At 37.0% G+C, this 13663-nt stretch overlaps 1 protein-coding gene across 1 annotated transcript; it reads right to left on the minus strand.

The window, feature by feature from the left end:
* Positions 7369 to 12086, minus strand: LOC109326185. Its single transcript, XM_019558872.1, has 5 exons — positions 12002 to 12086; positions 11130 to 11386; positions 10778 to 10857; positions 8811 to 10566; positions 7369 to 8231 (listed from the first exon to the last, which is right to left on the minus strand). Exons 2-5 carry the CDS (start codon positions 11308 to 11310, stop codon positions 7540 to 7542), a joined length of 2709 nt encoding a protein of 902 aa, XP_019414417.1. The 5' UTR covers positions 11311 to 11386; positions 12002 to 12086; the 3' UTR covers positions 7369 to 7539.

Raw genomic sequence — 13663 nt, forward strand, 5'->3', positions numbered from 1 at the left:
GAAAGAAATCTTTATCCCCAACACCTCACCATCAAACCAACAATAATAAGAATCATCTCCCTCATGACCAGCCGGGATCCTATAGCGGTCAGCCCGGGAGGCAAAGTTATGAGTCATCTCAAACTTTCCATCATAAGAGTTATCCATTAATGGTAACTCACGACCACTGACTAGAGACAACTACCCTCCATGAAGAACTACATTGCTAACAACAAGAGTAACAGAAAGATCACACAACTCTAATGCTACTCTAGCATGCGAAACCATACAAATATTGCACCAAAACAATGAAAAATAAAAAACAAAGGACAAAGAGAAGAAGTTACCCGAGTACTTAGATGAAGAAAGACTCTCTACAAAGAACACTAATGGAACAAATGCTTGTAATCCAAGAAGCAAAACAATCAAACAAAAAAGAAGCAAGAATTGTGAGTAAAGAAATCAAATACCATTCCCTATACTATTTACAGAAGAATGATATGGAACGACCCACTCAAGCTCACACTATTACAGTCATCATAAATGTTTAAATAAAATAAAGACAAAGTGATTTAACGATAGGCACGAAAGCTGAAGCATCAGATATGCTAGAAGTCAGGGCTAGGTCCATCCCACCATTTAATAAACAACATTTAAGTGCAATGCAATGGTGTCGCAAGGATCAAGACAATTCATTTATTACCTGTAAGGGACAAGATGGCCGGTTTAATACAGGAGTCGAAAAATGGGAACATATCATGCCACATGAGACGTCATCATTGCAGATGTAGTACAAAGCCCAAGGTTTCCCTGACCAACCACGTGTCGAGTTGCCACCACATTTAAAGATCCAAGCGGAGAATACCCAATAAGATAGACGAAATCCCAAACAACAAATTCAAAATCGAATAGAGATTGTTTCCTGCACTTAGTTGCATACCTAGGGAGTCTTCTAAACCTGGCAACTGATGAAGTCTACTAGCATGCTTGACTTACCGGCCATACCGCTAGAATTGAGGCACATCCTAGTTCTAAACTACACATCACAACCAGACACATATGACAACTACCGACCCAAGACCGAGCGAAACAAGAACGACCCAAACACCTAGTACCTGGTGGGGCAACTAAAAAGTCTAAGCAAACCAGTTGTTGACTGGGCAGAAACGACAAAATGGTTCAAACACCATCTCTGACATCTTATTGTCATGGTGCCTGGAAGACCCACTCAAGCTCACACTATTAGAGTGATCATAACTGTCGAAATAAAATAAAGACAATGTGATTTAACACTAGGCACGAAAATTGAAGCATCAGATATGCTAGAAGCCGGGGCCAGGCCTATCCACACCATTTAATAAACAACATTTAAGTGTAATGCAATGGTGTCTCAAGGATCAAGACAATTTATTAATTACACGTAAGGGATAAGATGGCACGTTTAATACAGGTGCCGAAAAATGGGAACAAATCATGCCTCATGAAACATCATCATTGTAGAAGCAGTACAAAGCCCAATGCTTCCCTAACTAACCACATGTCGAGGAGCCACCGCATTTAAAGATCCAAGCGACGAATACCCAATAAGATAGTCGAAAGCCCAAACAACAAATTCAAAATCGAATACAGATTGTTTCCCACACTTAGTTGCATACCTAGGGGGTCTTCTAAACCTGGCCACTGATGAAGTCTACTAGCATGCTTAACTTATCGGCTATACCGCTAGACTTGAGGCAACTATTTCATCCCAGTTCTAAACTACACATCACAACCAGACGCATGTGACAACTACCGACCCAAGACCGGGCGAAACAAGCACGACCTGAACACCGTAGGACCTGGTAGGGCAACTAAAAAGTCTAAACGTAACCAATTGTTAACTGGGCAGAAATGACAAAATTGTACAAAGACCATCTATGACATCTTATTGTCATGGTGCCTGAACGACCCACTCAAGCTCATACTATTACAGTCATCATAAATGTTTAAATAAAATAAAGACAAGGTGATTTAACGATAGGCACGAAAGTCGAAGCATCAGATATACTAGAAGTCAGGGCTAGGCCCATCCACACCATTTAATAAACAACATTTAAGTGCAATGTAATGGTGTCGCAAGGATCAAGACAATTCATTTATTATGCGTAAGGGACAAGATGGTTCGTTTAATACAGGAGTCGAAAAATGGGAACAGATCATGCCTCATGAGATGTCGTCATTGTAGAAGCAGTATAAAGCCCAAGGCTTCCCTGACCAACCACGTGTCGAGGCGCCACCGCATTTAAAGATCCAAGCGACGAATACCCAATAAGATAGACGAAAGCCCAAACAACAAATTCAAAATCGAATAAAGATTGTTTCCCGCACTTAGTTGCATACCTGGGGGTCTTCTAAACATGGCCACCGATGAAGTCTACTAGCATGCCTGGCTTACCGGCCATACTGCTAGACTTGAGGCAACTATTTCATCCCAGTTCTAAACTACAGGTCACAACTAGACGCAAGTGAGAACTATCGACCCATGACCGGGCGAAACAAGCACGATCCGAACACCGTAGGCCCTGGCGGGGCAACTAAAAAGTCTAAGCAAACAAGTTGTTGATTCGGCAGAAATGACAAAATGGTACAAAGACCATCTCTGACATCTTATTGTCATGGTGCGTGAATGACACATACCTCTACCACCTACCACATGCTACCTACACGCTACTTTACCTTTCAGTAGCAGATATAATAGACCTATGTCGTGACCATACAAACTAATACAAGCATAAGTCAAATTTTCATAGAGTATGGACCTGCCAAAGCAACCTAACATGGGGAAAACAACCTTTGTTTGTCTGGAGCAGATCCGACTAGCCATTTGGTCGGTCAGGCCAACAATATCTACAAAAGAATATTCTTTTTATCTCTCCACTATAAATAGGGGATTTCCCCCTTAAGGAAGTTTACTTACACACTGTCACATTCTTATTATTCTTTCTCTCTCTTACGCATATTTCTTGATATTACACTATCATACTCTCCATATCTCTCACATATTGATCCCTTAAGTGAAGAAACATTGCGCAGAGAAAAGTGGCCTAGATTGGAAATTCCAATTTTCGCCGGAGAAGACGTGTTTGGATGGACACATCGCTTAGAACATTATTTCGTTCTTAAGGAAGTAACGAAGGAAGAGAAGATGCAAGCTACAGTCATGGCATTGGAAGGTAAGGCTTTGAGCTGGTTCCATTAGTGGGAGAAGTGTTATCCAAGCCCTACTTGGGATGGATTCAAGATAGCAGTGGTGCGTAGGTTCCAACCTTCCATGGTTCAGAACCCTTTTGAGCAGTTATTGGCTCTTAAACAGACAGGATCCGTCGAGGAGTATGTAAAAGATTTTGAAAATTATGTCGGAGCTTTGAGGTCCATAGACCAGGAGTGTGTTAGGGGCATTTTCTTAAATGGTTTGAAGGAAGAATTACAAGCAAAATGAAGCTATATGAGTTGCAATCTTTAACAGACATGATACAAAAGGTCTTATTAATTGAGCAGAAAAATATGCTGATAACGAAAAAAATTCATCCTGCTTACATTCCAAGAGGATCTGGAGGGTCCAGAAGCAACTCTTATACAAAGACTGTTACTGTGGAGTCCAAGCCCAATACGGATAGGAGGTGGGAAAATTCTACTTGTAGCAATTCGATGAGAAGTCTTGGACCAACTCATTCTGAGGAGAGTGTGAAGAACAAGTTAAGGAGAATTCAAGCACTTGACTAATGCAGAAATAAGGGAGAAAAGTGAAAAGGGGTTGTGCTTTCGTTGTGATGAACCCTACAATAGGGAACACAAATGTAGAAATAAGCAACTTCGAATGATATTAGTAGAAGCAGATGAGGAGGAGGAGGGCAATGAAGAAGGGGATGAGCAGTTGCAGACTTTTAAATCTCTGCATTTATCATTGTGTTCCATGACATGTTTTACAACTACTAGATCTTGGAAGGTGGAAGGATGGGTGGATGAAAGGTCAGTGATCATCTTAATAGATTGTGGAGCTTCTCACAATTTTATTGCTGCAGAAATGGTGAAGAAGTTGCAATTAAAGGTAGTGGATACCCCTGCTTATTGGGTGGAGGTAGGTGATGGCCATAGGGTGAGATGTAAGGGGAAGTGTGAGCATTTGAAGTTCCAACTACAACAACTTAATGAGGTACAAGATTTCTATCTCTTTAATCTCAAGGGGGTGGACATGGTGTTAGGATTGGATTGGTTGGCTCAATTAGGGGAAGTCAAAGCTGATTTTGGAAGGTTAGAGCTCATTATGAAGAGGGGGAATGAATGGATCAAAATCTCTGGGAATCCAGCTTTGGCTCGAACAGAGCTTCCATTTGGAGCACTGATGCAGATTCTGAAGGAAGAGGGGAAGGTTTGTTAATACAATGTGAATCTGTTCAAAGTGAAGAAAAACCCCCCACTCCTTTAGGGCCTATTCTCAACTTACTGGCAGAATTTGAAGAGTTGTTTGTGGATCCTAAAGAGCTACCCCCTACTAGGAGGTGTGATCATGCAATACATTTGATAGAAGGGGCTACAATTCCAAACTTAAGGCCATATAAATACCCTCATTATCAGAAAACAGAAATAGAGAGGTTAGTAGGAGAGATGTTGGAATCAGGGGTAATAAGGCATAGTATTAGTCCCTATTCTAGTCCAAATATATTGGTCAAGAAGAAGGATGGAGGTTGGAGATTTTGTGTGGACTACAAGGCCTTGAACAGAATCACCATTCCTAACAAATTTCCCATCCCTATAATAGAAAAACTGCTAGATGAGATTGGAGGGGCTAATGTATTTACCAAACTAGACTTAAAGTCAGGATATCACTAGATTAGGATGAAGGGGAATGATATTGAGAAGACTGCCTTTAGGACCCATGAGGGGCATTATGAATTTGTTGTGATGCCCTTTGGATTAACAAATGTCCCCTCTACATTTCAGGCTTTGATGAATGAGGTCTTGAGGCCCTTCTTGAGACAATTTGCTTTGGTATTTTTTGATGACATCTTGATCTATAGCAAGGGGGAGGCTACCCATCAGGAACATTTGAGGCATGTGTTGGAGGTATTAAGCTCAAATTCCTTGAAAATTAATAAAAAGAAGTGTTGCTTTGCTAGGCCTAGTTTGGAATATCTTGGGCATATCATATCTAGAGTGGCAACAGATCAAGCCAAGGTTGCTACTATGAAGACTTGGCCAATTCCTAAGGACTTGAAGGGTCTAAGGGGGTTCTTAGGTCTCACAGGGTACTATAGAAAGTTTGTACAAGGGTATGGTAAGATAGCCAAGCCCTTGACTAACTTGTTGAAGAAGGATAATTTTGTATGGGGAGAGGAGGCATCCATAGCTTTACAGGGGTTGAAAACTGCTATGATCAACTTACCCTTCTTGGCAGTCCCTGATTTCTCTAAGACTTTCGTGATTGAAACAAATGCTTCTAGTAAAGGTTTGGGGGCAGTGTTGATGCAGAAGGGAAGGCCTTTGGCTTTTTGGAGCACAAATGAAGTCAGTCTATGAAAGAGAGCTCATGGCAGTTGTGCAAGCAATCCAGAAATGGAAGCACTATTTGACGGGGAGGCATTTTATTCTTAGAACAGATCAGAGAAGCCTCAAATTTCTCACAGAACATAGACTTTTCAGTGAAGAGCAGTTTAGGTGGGCAGTCAAGCTTATTGGATTAGATTTTGAAATTCAATTCAAGCCTGAGAGGGAAAATACAGTTGCAGATGCCCTTTCTAGGAAGACTATGTATGTTGCTGTGTCTATCATCAACCTAGAGGATGCAGAGGATTGGTTTCAAGAACTGCAACAAGAACCTAAACGGCAAAAGGTGATACAAGATCTAGTTTGTGAGCCTAATTCACATCCTGGATTCCAGTTTCAGGCAGGAAGGTCGTTGTATAAAGGAGGGTTAGTACTACCCAAGAATTCCAATAAACTTCCCTTAATCCTAGCTGAATGTCATGATAGTGTGGTTGGGGGACACTCTGGTTTCTTTAGAACATTCAATAGGGTCTCTAGTTTCTTCTATTGGGAGGGTATGAGGAGCTATGTGAAGCATTATGTGGAAACTTGTGATGTTTGCCAAAGGCAGAAATACTCCGCCTTGGCCCCTAGTGGTTTGTTGCAACCTTTGCCAATTCCTACTCAAGTGTGGCGAGATATTTCCATGGATTTCATATCTGGCTTACCTAAAGCTAAGGGAAAGGATACCATATTTGTTGTAGTAGATAGACTCACATAATATGCTCATTTCCATCCTTTGGGCCACCCTTTCAATGCTAACTAGAGATGTGGCAGCTATGTTTGTAAAGGAGGTGGTTAGGTTACATGGTTTTCCAGCAACCATCATTTCTGACAGAGACCAAATCTTCCTCAGTCAATTCTGGCAAGAATTGTTCAAATTAGCAGGAACTAAATTGAAGTATAGCACTGCCTACCACCCATAGACTGATGGGCAAAGTGAGGTGGTGAATAGAAGCTTAGAAACCTATCTAAGGTGTTTTGAAGGACCTAAACCCAAGCAATGGGTAGAATGGCTTCCTTGGGCAGAGTTTTGGTTTAATACTACCTATAATGGGTCAGCTGGCATGACTCCATTTAAAGCTCTATATGGGAGAGATCTTCCTACCTTGATCAAAGGATGTACCTTCACTTCTAAGGTAGAGGCAGTGAATCAATTACTTCAAGATAGAGATGTGGTGTTGCAAGAGTTACAACAGAATTTGTTGAAGGCTCAAGACATAATGAGGGTTCAAGCTGATAAGCATAGAAGGAAGGTAGAATTTGAGGTAGGAGAATGGGTGTTTTTGAAGCTTCAACCCTACAATCACTAAGGTGTACGTAAGGCGCCAGCAAGGCATAACCGAAAATAACTAACTTCCTAAAAGAAGTTAGTTAAGAAATCTATAAATAGAAAACTAGGAAGTAGTTAAAGATACTTTTTGGGAAAGTATTGGTTGGGTAACTGATTTCTGGGAAATCAACCATTGTAATTCCTCCTAGAATCTATCTTCTTCTCCATTGTAATAATTTCTACGATATTCAATAAAACAGGGATCTAGAGTTTCTTGATCCTCGAGGTATTCTTTGAATTCCTATCTTTTTCTTCTTCTTAATCTGTGTCAGTTTAACATACCTCCCCTGAAGCACTCAAGGATTTTCAGGCGATACTTGAAGATTCCTCACCACCATCCATCCAGATCCCCATTCTCAAGACCAAAGAACACTTGTGGTATAGGATTACCAATGTTTTTTTTTCTTCTGGAAAACAATTCTTAGTAAACTACTTCATAATACATTTTCCGAAAAAACATCAAACACAATCAAACATGCCCGAAATTTCATATGGCTTATTGCAAGATCAAACTAAATATGGAGCTGTTCAAAATGCATATCATATGTACATATATATATTTCTTTGAATTCCTCCTTTTGGAAAGGGGAAACTACATTAAAAATTTAACCATGGTATGAGATAGTACTAGAGTATGAAGGAATACAGAAATTACCAAGCAATACTTATGTCAAAGTAAAGATAATTTCATCCAAAAGATCATCAAAAATAAAGTCATCTAACTCAAGCCCCACAAATTCAGAATCAAACTGAAGATTCATCCACCCATCATTTTTTGCTAGATCTCTGCTCACATAGTAATCCAATGATGCATAAACCTCAGACGATGGTGAATTCAGATACCATCTAATAAGCGTCCAAACTTTATGCAGAACATTGTCCCCTATTGGCAATGGATGAACATGTGATAGAGAAGATAAGGGTCTTGGATAATAGCTATATGATTTTCCAAAAATCTCTAATAATCCCTCATTGATTATATCAAACAAAAGCATATGATTACATTGTCCATCTTCATCACAATTACCAGAACAATCAGGATCAAGAAGCAAGCACCCTTCTAATTCTTCATATATTGAAGGGTCAACTAGTTGGTTATTAGAATACCATATCCCATTTGATTCATTGGCATTGAACCCAGAGAGCTCTAAAACCTTTTTCACATAATTATATGCAGCCTTATGACTTTCTTCCACTTCAATATATGGAATTTCATAGTTGAAGGACTTGCTTAGATTTCCAAATTTCATAAAACTATCTTCATTCTCAGCCACCTCAGTGTGGTCCACTTCAGGCTCTTGTTGCTCAGCCACATCACCATCCATTTCATCAGCTGGCCCCGGCTGTAATTCCGATTCTGTTATCAGTCGAACTGTTAGCATTAGACAAGCCAACTCAGACAATAAGTTAATAAATGTTAGGAGAATCAACTAGACTGGCCATTTAATACCTTCAGGTTGTAAGTTTATAAAAGATATTTATACATGCAATCTTGTTAAAAGAAATGTGCAATAGAAAGTAAACTAAACAGATCAAACACAAACATTCTGTTTAAGCTATATTTCTTGTTGCAGACTTTAAGAATTTCAGTGTTCCAACATATTAATTAGGCTACAAGTACATGACTACCTCCATAAAGGTAGATACAGATTCCAAAAAAGTAGTAGATAAGATTTCAGTCATTAGAAAATAAAATTCCACTCAAGCTCAAGTTATGAGTTATTAAGTGGTCATAATTTAACTTTTTAACACTTCTATGGTCATATTTATGGTGAAACATTTCAACTTTGAATATGAAAACCACACCATCCTTTATATACCTCAATTCATTTATGCATTTAAACATTGGACATGCCTGTCTTCACACAATGACAGAAATATACTTATATTAGGGATGGTATATTGCAATGTACAAGTATAAAAGGACCAAATATACCTTCCGTTGCGTTTAACTTATCAATCTCGAACATAGCATCGAGGAAGCAAGCAACAGAAGAGATGACTGAATTTGCATCTACTTGGATAGCACTAGATTCTGTTGCAGGTCCAGTATCCTGTCCAGAGCTAGGAGCAGCATCACTATCTCTCAAGTTCCTGACGGCATCAATCGCTACGGTCATATCATCCTTTCCTTCATTAATAGCAGCATCTAGTCCTACTCTTGAAGCACTCCTTACAAGAAGGTTCTTTTGATCAGCATTCAAGATGCTTTCTAGAATTATGTTATCAGCAAAGGTAGTTGGCAGAACATGACTCTTTAAATCATCACCAATTTCAATACTCCTCTTCTCATCATTAAAACTTGTGCTTCTGATTTTCTCACAAAATTGCTTATTTGAACTTTGGGGAGATGAAGGAACAGAATGTTCCTCACTCTGATGGAAATATGATTTTAGATTCGGTAATGAAAGAAACCTTTTAAAGGATTTTGGGGTCTTCAATATTGAATTTTTATCTTCTGCTTTCAACTTTAACTTCTCAGGCTTAGGGTACTTAATATCAGTGTTGAAACAAGTCTCATACAGCTGTGAATATATTCTAGATGATTCCTTCAGAGATGAAGTCCTCATTGATAGTTGACGCTTATTGAACGAATTAGAAGAGAGACTTCTTCGGAAACCACTTCTGGCACTCTCTTTTCCTTCACCATTAGTTGTAGGGTCTTTGAATTTGTCATGGAACAACTTCTTTACATTTTTTGAGAGATTACTTCCGCGAGGAATCTTGTCAAGTACTGCATCCATGGTAATGCGATACTTTTCGTTTTTGTTTTCTTCAATTAAACGCTTTAGCTTGTGTCTAAGATCCTTGAAATGATTTGTTTTCACATGGTTGGGATCTTGGGATGAAACAGATGTAGCAAAACCAGGATTGAGGTATTGATCAACTTTACCTGAAGTACTTATGCATTGAGATGGTGGGTGATAATCTTCAGTAAAATCAAACATGGATGATTTTTTATTCTCCCCTTTCGCGTCGAACCAGTCATCGACCATTTTGTTTATGACTTGGCCATGCTCCGAATCTTTGCTTCCTGATGATGAGGCAAATACCGGAAAAGAGATAGAATTGGATCTTCTTTTGCCACTGAATTTCAGTTCATTATGAGAGTGGAATGGCAAAGGAGACCCTGGATCCTGTATATAATTTAATAGGTAGTCTTTGTTTGTGTTGATTATATCCAAAGCATCAAGAAAATCCTTGAAAAGATGAGGCGAAACATCAGTTGTAAGTATCTTTGCATTTATCAACTTCTCTTCTGGGTCACCTTCATTAGGAGAGGAAAAAAAGTTGCTTGTATTTGTGCATTGCTTGTGATGCTTATGATCCATGTTTTTCTCCAAAATGTCACTAGAAAACATGGTACCACAATCTACACATTTCTCATTATTGGTAACTGGTTTCTTTGAGAATACTGGTGACATTACTTCCAATGTGTCAGCAGCGCTATGGTTTTGAAAGGTTTCTAGAACTGGTTCCGGACTTTCAGCTGTTGATAACAATTCAGTAAGTGGATCAGCCTCCAAGTGATGAATGGAATCGGCACGCGTTAGCTGTGACTTTGTAGGACATGTTGAACTTCTTTTATGTCTACCCTTCTTTTTGGACAGCTCGTCTTGAATAAGCGCCTTTAGTCGAGATTTGATAGAACTTTTTGCCGGTTGAGTGGAGTGTTCTACATTTTCTTCAGCCTGGGAAAACATTAGATTAGATGCTACTTTCACTATGTCCCTTTATGAACATGTTCAAAAATAAGGAAGTGAAGTTCCAAAATTCCAGATGAAATTCAAAGTCAATATCAGAATTCAACACAATAACCAAAAACATTCTAGATAGAAAAAAACTTGTAGCTTGCTTGACACAAAAGTCACTAAAAAAACCCAGATATAATTCACTGCTTACATTAGATAATGTTGTATTTGGCTCATAATGTACCGAATTATCATGAACCGGATCATCAACATTCTCTGGAATTCCATCTCCTGAAAAATGAAATAAAATCTGTGTATGAAGTGGAAATTTTACAAAGAATTGTGACATATCACCAACAATAAAAGAATGTCTAATTTGAAAGTAAGAATAAACAAGTGCTTCCAGATTTCCTTCCTTGTGCAGTGTGATTGGCTAATTAGGCTCAAAATAAGTAAGAAAGTGAACACTTATTAACATACACATGTCTATACAGAGGCAATATAAGTAAGAAAAGAAACAAAAATAAAATGTAAGGCATCGATAGAACAAAATGAACACTTACTATAACTTGCATCATTTCTTCCAGCACAACCATGCCTCTTCTGTGTCAGCCTTCTCTTGACATGTCGCCAATGATGATACTTTATAATATGAAGAATCCCCCAAACTCGGCCCGGATGAGCATGATGAGTAGCATTTTCATTAGGCAATGCAGACTCTTTATCCCGAATTCGCTTTCCCATAGCTAGCTAGATTCAATGTGAATGCCTGTTTAGGAGAATAAGGAACCTGATTTATATTCCTCCAAGCTTAAGAAACCTAATCAATGTCACAAAACAAATATAAGCAGATGGACAAGGAATTCTAGAGGATTAGCACTAGTAAATGCAGATTACATTGACAAACAAAACTATGGGATTTATATTTTCTCTCAATGAACCCATAGCAGACTTCACATCAATGGAAAAAAACTATATAATTTATAAGTGCCATTAAAAGTTTTCCAAATTGGCAATCCATTTATGCATAGATGGTTAGGATTCATGATGATTTAGATTAATGCCTTAGTTTCATGTGAAAACAAAACACAAAATCCATGAAATGGATTTGGGGTAGGTTATATACTTATATGTAATTGATATGCATTAATGCTATTGAAACAAAAAACTAGAACTAGAATTCGATGTTTGAAACATTATTGGAGAAAACAAACCACAAAAAGCAGAAATTCCTAGAACTATTAACGTTGTAGAATTGCTCAGTTGTGAAGAAAATTATGAGAATAAATCTTATAAACATGATACGCAATAATTTTTCAATTTACGTTAGAATTTTCTTACATATCATCACCATTAACCACTAACCGTTATGTTTAACCGCTTGTATTAGCATGTAATTTAGATATGTATCTCTATGATCATAGAACAACCTTACCTCAAGGTATCAAAAGCCAAAATCGAAAATCTTGAGAATGTACATGGATCAATATGTATTGAGAGTGAAAATAAAGTAACAAAAATTAATATGCAAAAAAAACAAAAAAAAAATCTCAGTTCTATTATTCAAGTAATGATGACACGTGACAAATTAAATAAGTGGTGTAAAATGCACCTTAAAAAAGTTAAGAATGAAAGTAAAATTTTACTTTATTGTTGGTGATTTCTTGGTTTGTTTGTTTGGTCTTATCTGATAAAAATGGAGGGGTTAATACTTAATACAAGCTATAAAAAAAATTATTACAACACTGGTAGTCACAATAAGTCAATATAATAGGCAAACACTATCATTGTAGCAAGTGTACTATGGTGTTCACAATACATTGATCCCGTAATGTAAGATTTTACTAAATTCTTAATAAGAATTTTACTAAATCCCGTAATAAAAAGTCAAGTATTTAAGTTTTGGAATTGACACTTGTCGGTAGGGTCAGCCATATACTATGAAAAATATTAATTTTATACCCACATTATGAAAAAGGATATTTTGGTAGTATAAAAAAGGTATTGTATGACAATTTTGCCTTAAATAAGAATTTGACTTTTAGCTTTGTATATGAAAAACTCATTATTAGGAAAGCAAGCATAGACATTATATGTGAAATTCTGGACTTGAAAAAGACTGTCCCTTATAGAGAATATATGTTAACTAAATCTAAAGAAAAACCCCTATCATGGGAAAGTTTTTACATAATGTGAATCCAGATATCATAAGAGTAGTTTTTACAACTAGCATGTTGACAGACACCCATTTTCCTATCGTTTATAATGTGTCAAAACACAAATTTGATTTATATTTTCTTCCTTAAGGTACTGTTTATTACCATATAAGATATATATTTTTGGTTATTACATGTCTTTATTTATTACCATATAAGATATATATTTATTATCATATAAGATAAATATTCTCATACAACACCTTAATACAACAACGCAACACATTATATTTAACATATTATCTATACTACTTAATAAAGGGAAAACACAAAATAACCACTCCACAATGGTATAATTTGTGATTCCCTATTTTACTCTCATATCTTCTTATTTCTACAAAAAAATCATATAAAATTATCTTCTTATAACATTATCTACAAAAAACCAATATTTTAAAGAATACAACACAAAAATAATACATATCAAAAAATAAAACAACCTAGTATGTAATAAATTTTTGGTTATTACATGTCTTTATTTATTACCATATAAGATATATATTTTTGGTTATTGCCCCTACCGATTATAATAGCATGTGCTAAATAAAAGCATCAATTAAAATATATTCTACCTTAAGTTTCTCATAGTATTACTTCATAAATTTTAAGTGCTCAATCTTTGTTGGTATCACATGTTTAAAGATAAAGAAGTGGTTGTAGCCATACCCCTACCAAATTTTATATCAATCTCAAAAATTAATTAAGTAATTCATAGACCCTCAAAAACCTCATGTTCATATAGCATGTAAATCAATAAAAAAACTCCATATCACATCTTGTCTGGCATAGTTCTTATGAATATCATGGACATTCCAAAAACCAATACTATCCTGAATATCCACACAATCAAAACGTGAGTAATATATATATATAATAGTTTA

The sequence above is a fragment of the Lupinus angustifolius genome, chromosome LG14, assembly GCF_001865875.1.
Source record: "Lupinus angustifolius cultivar Tanjil chromosome LG14, LupAngTanjil_v1.0, whole genome shotgun sequence".
Classification (NCBI taxonomy): Eukaryota; Viridiplantae; Streptophyta; class Magnoliopsida; order Fabales; family Fabaceae; genus Lupinus; species Lupinus angustifolius.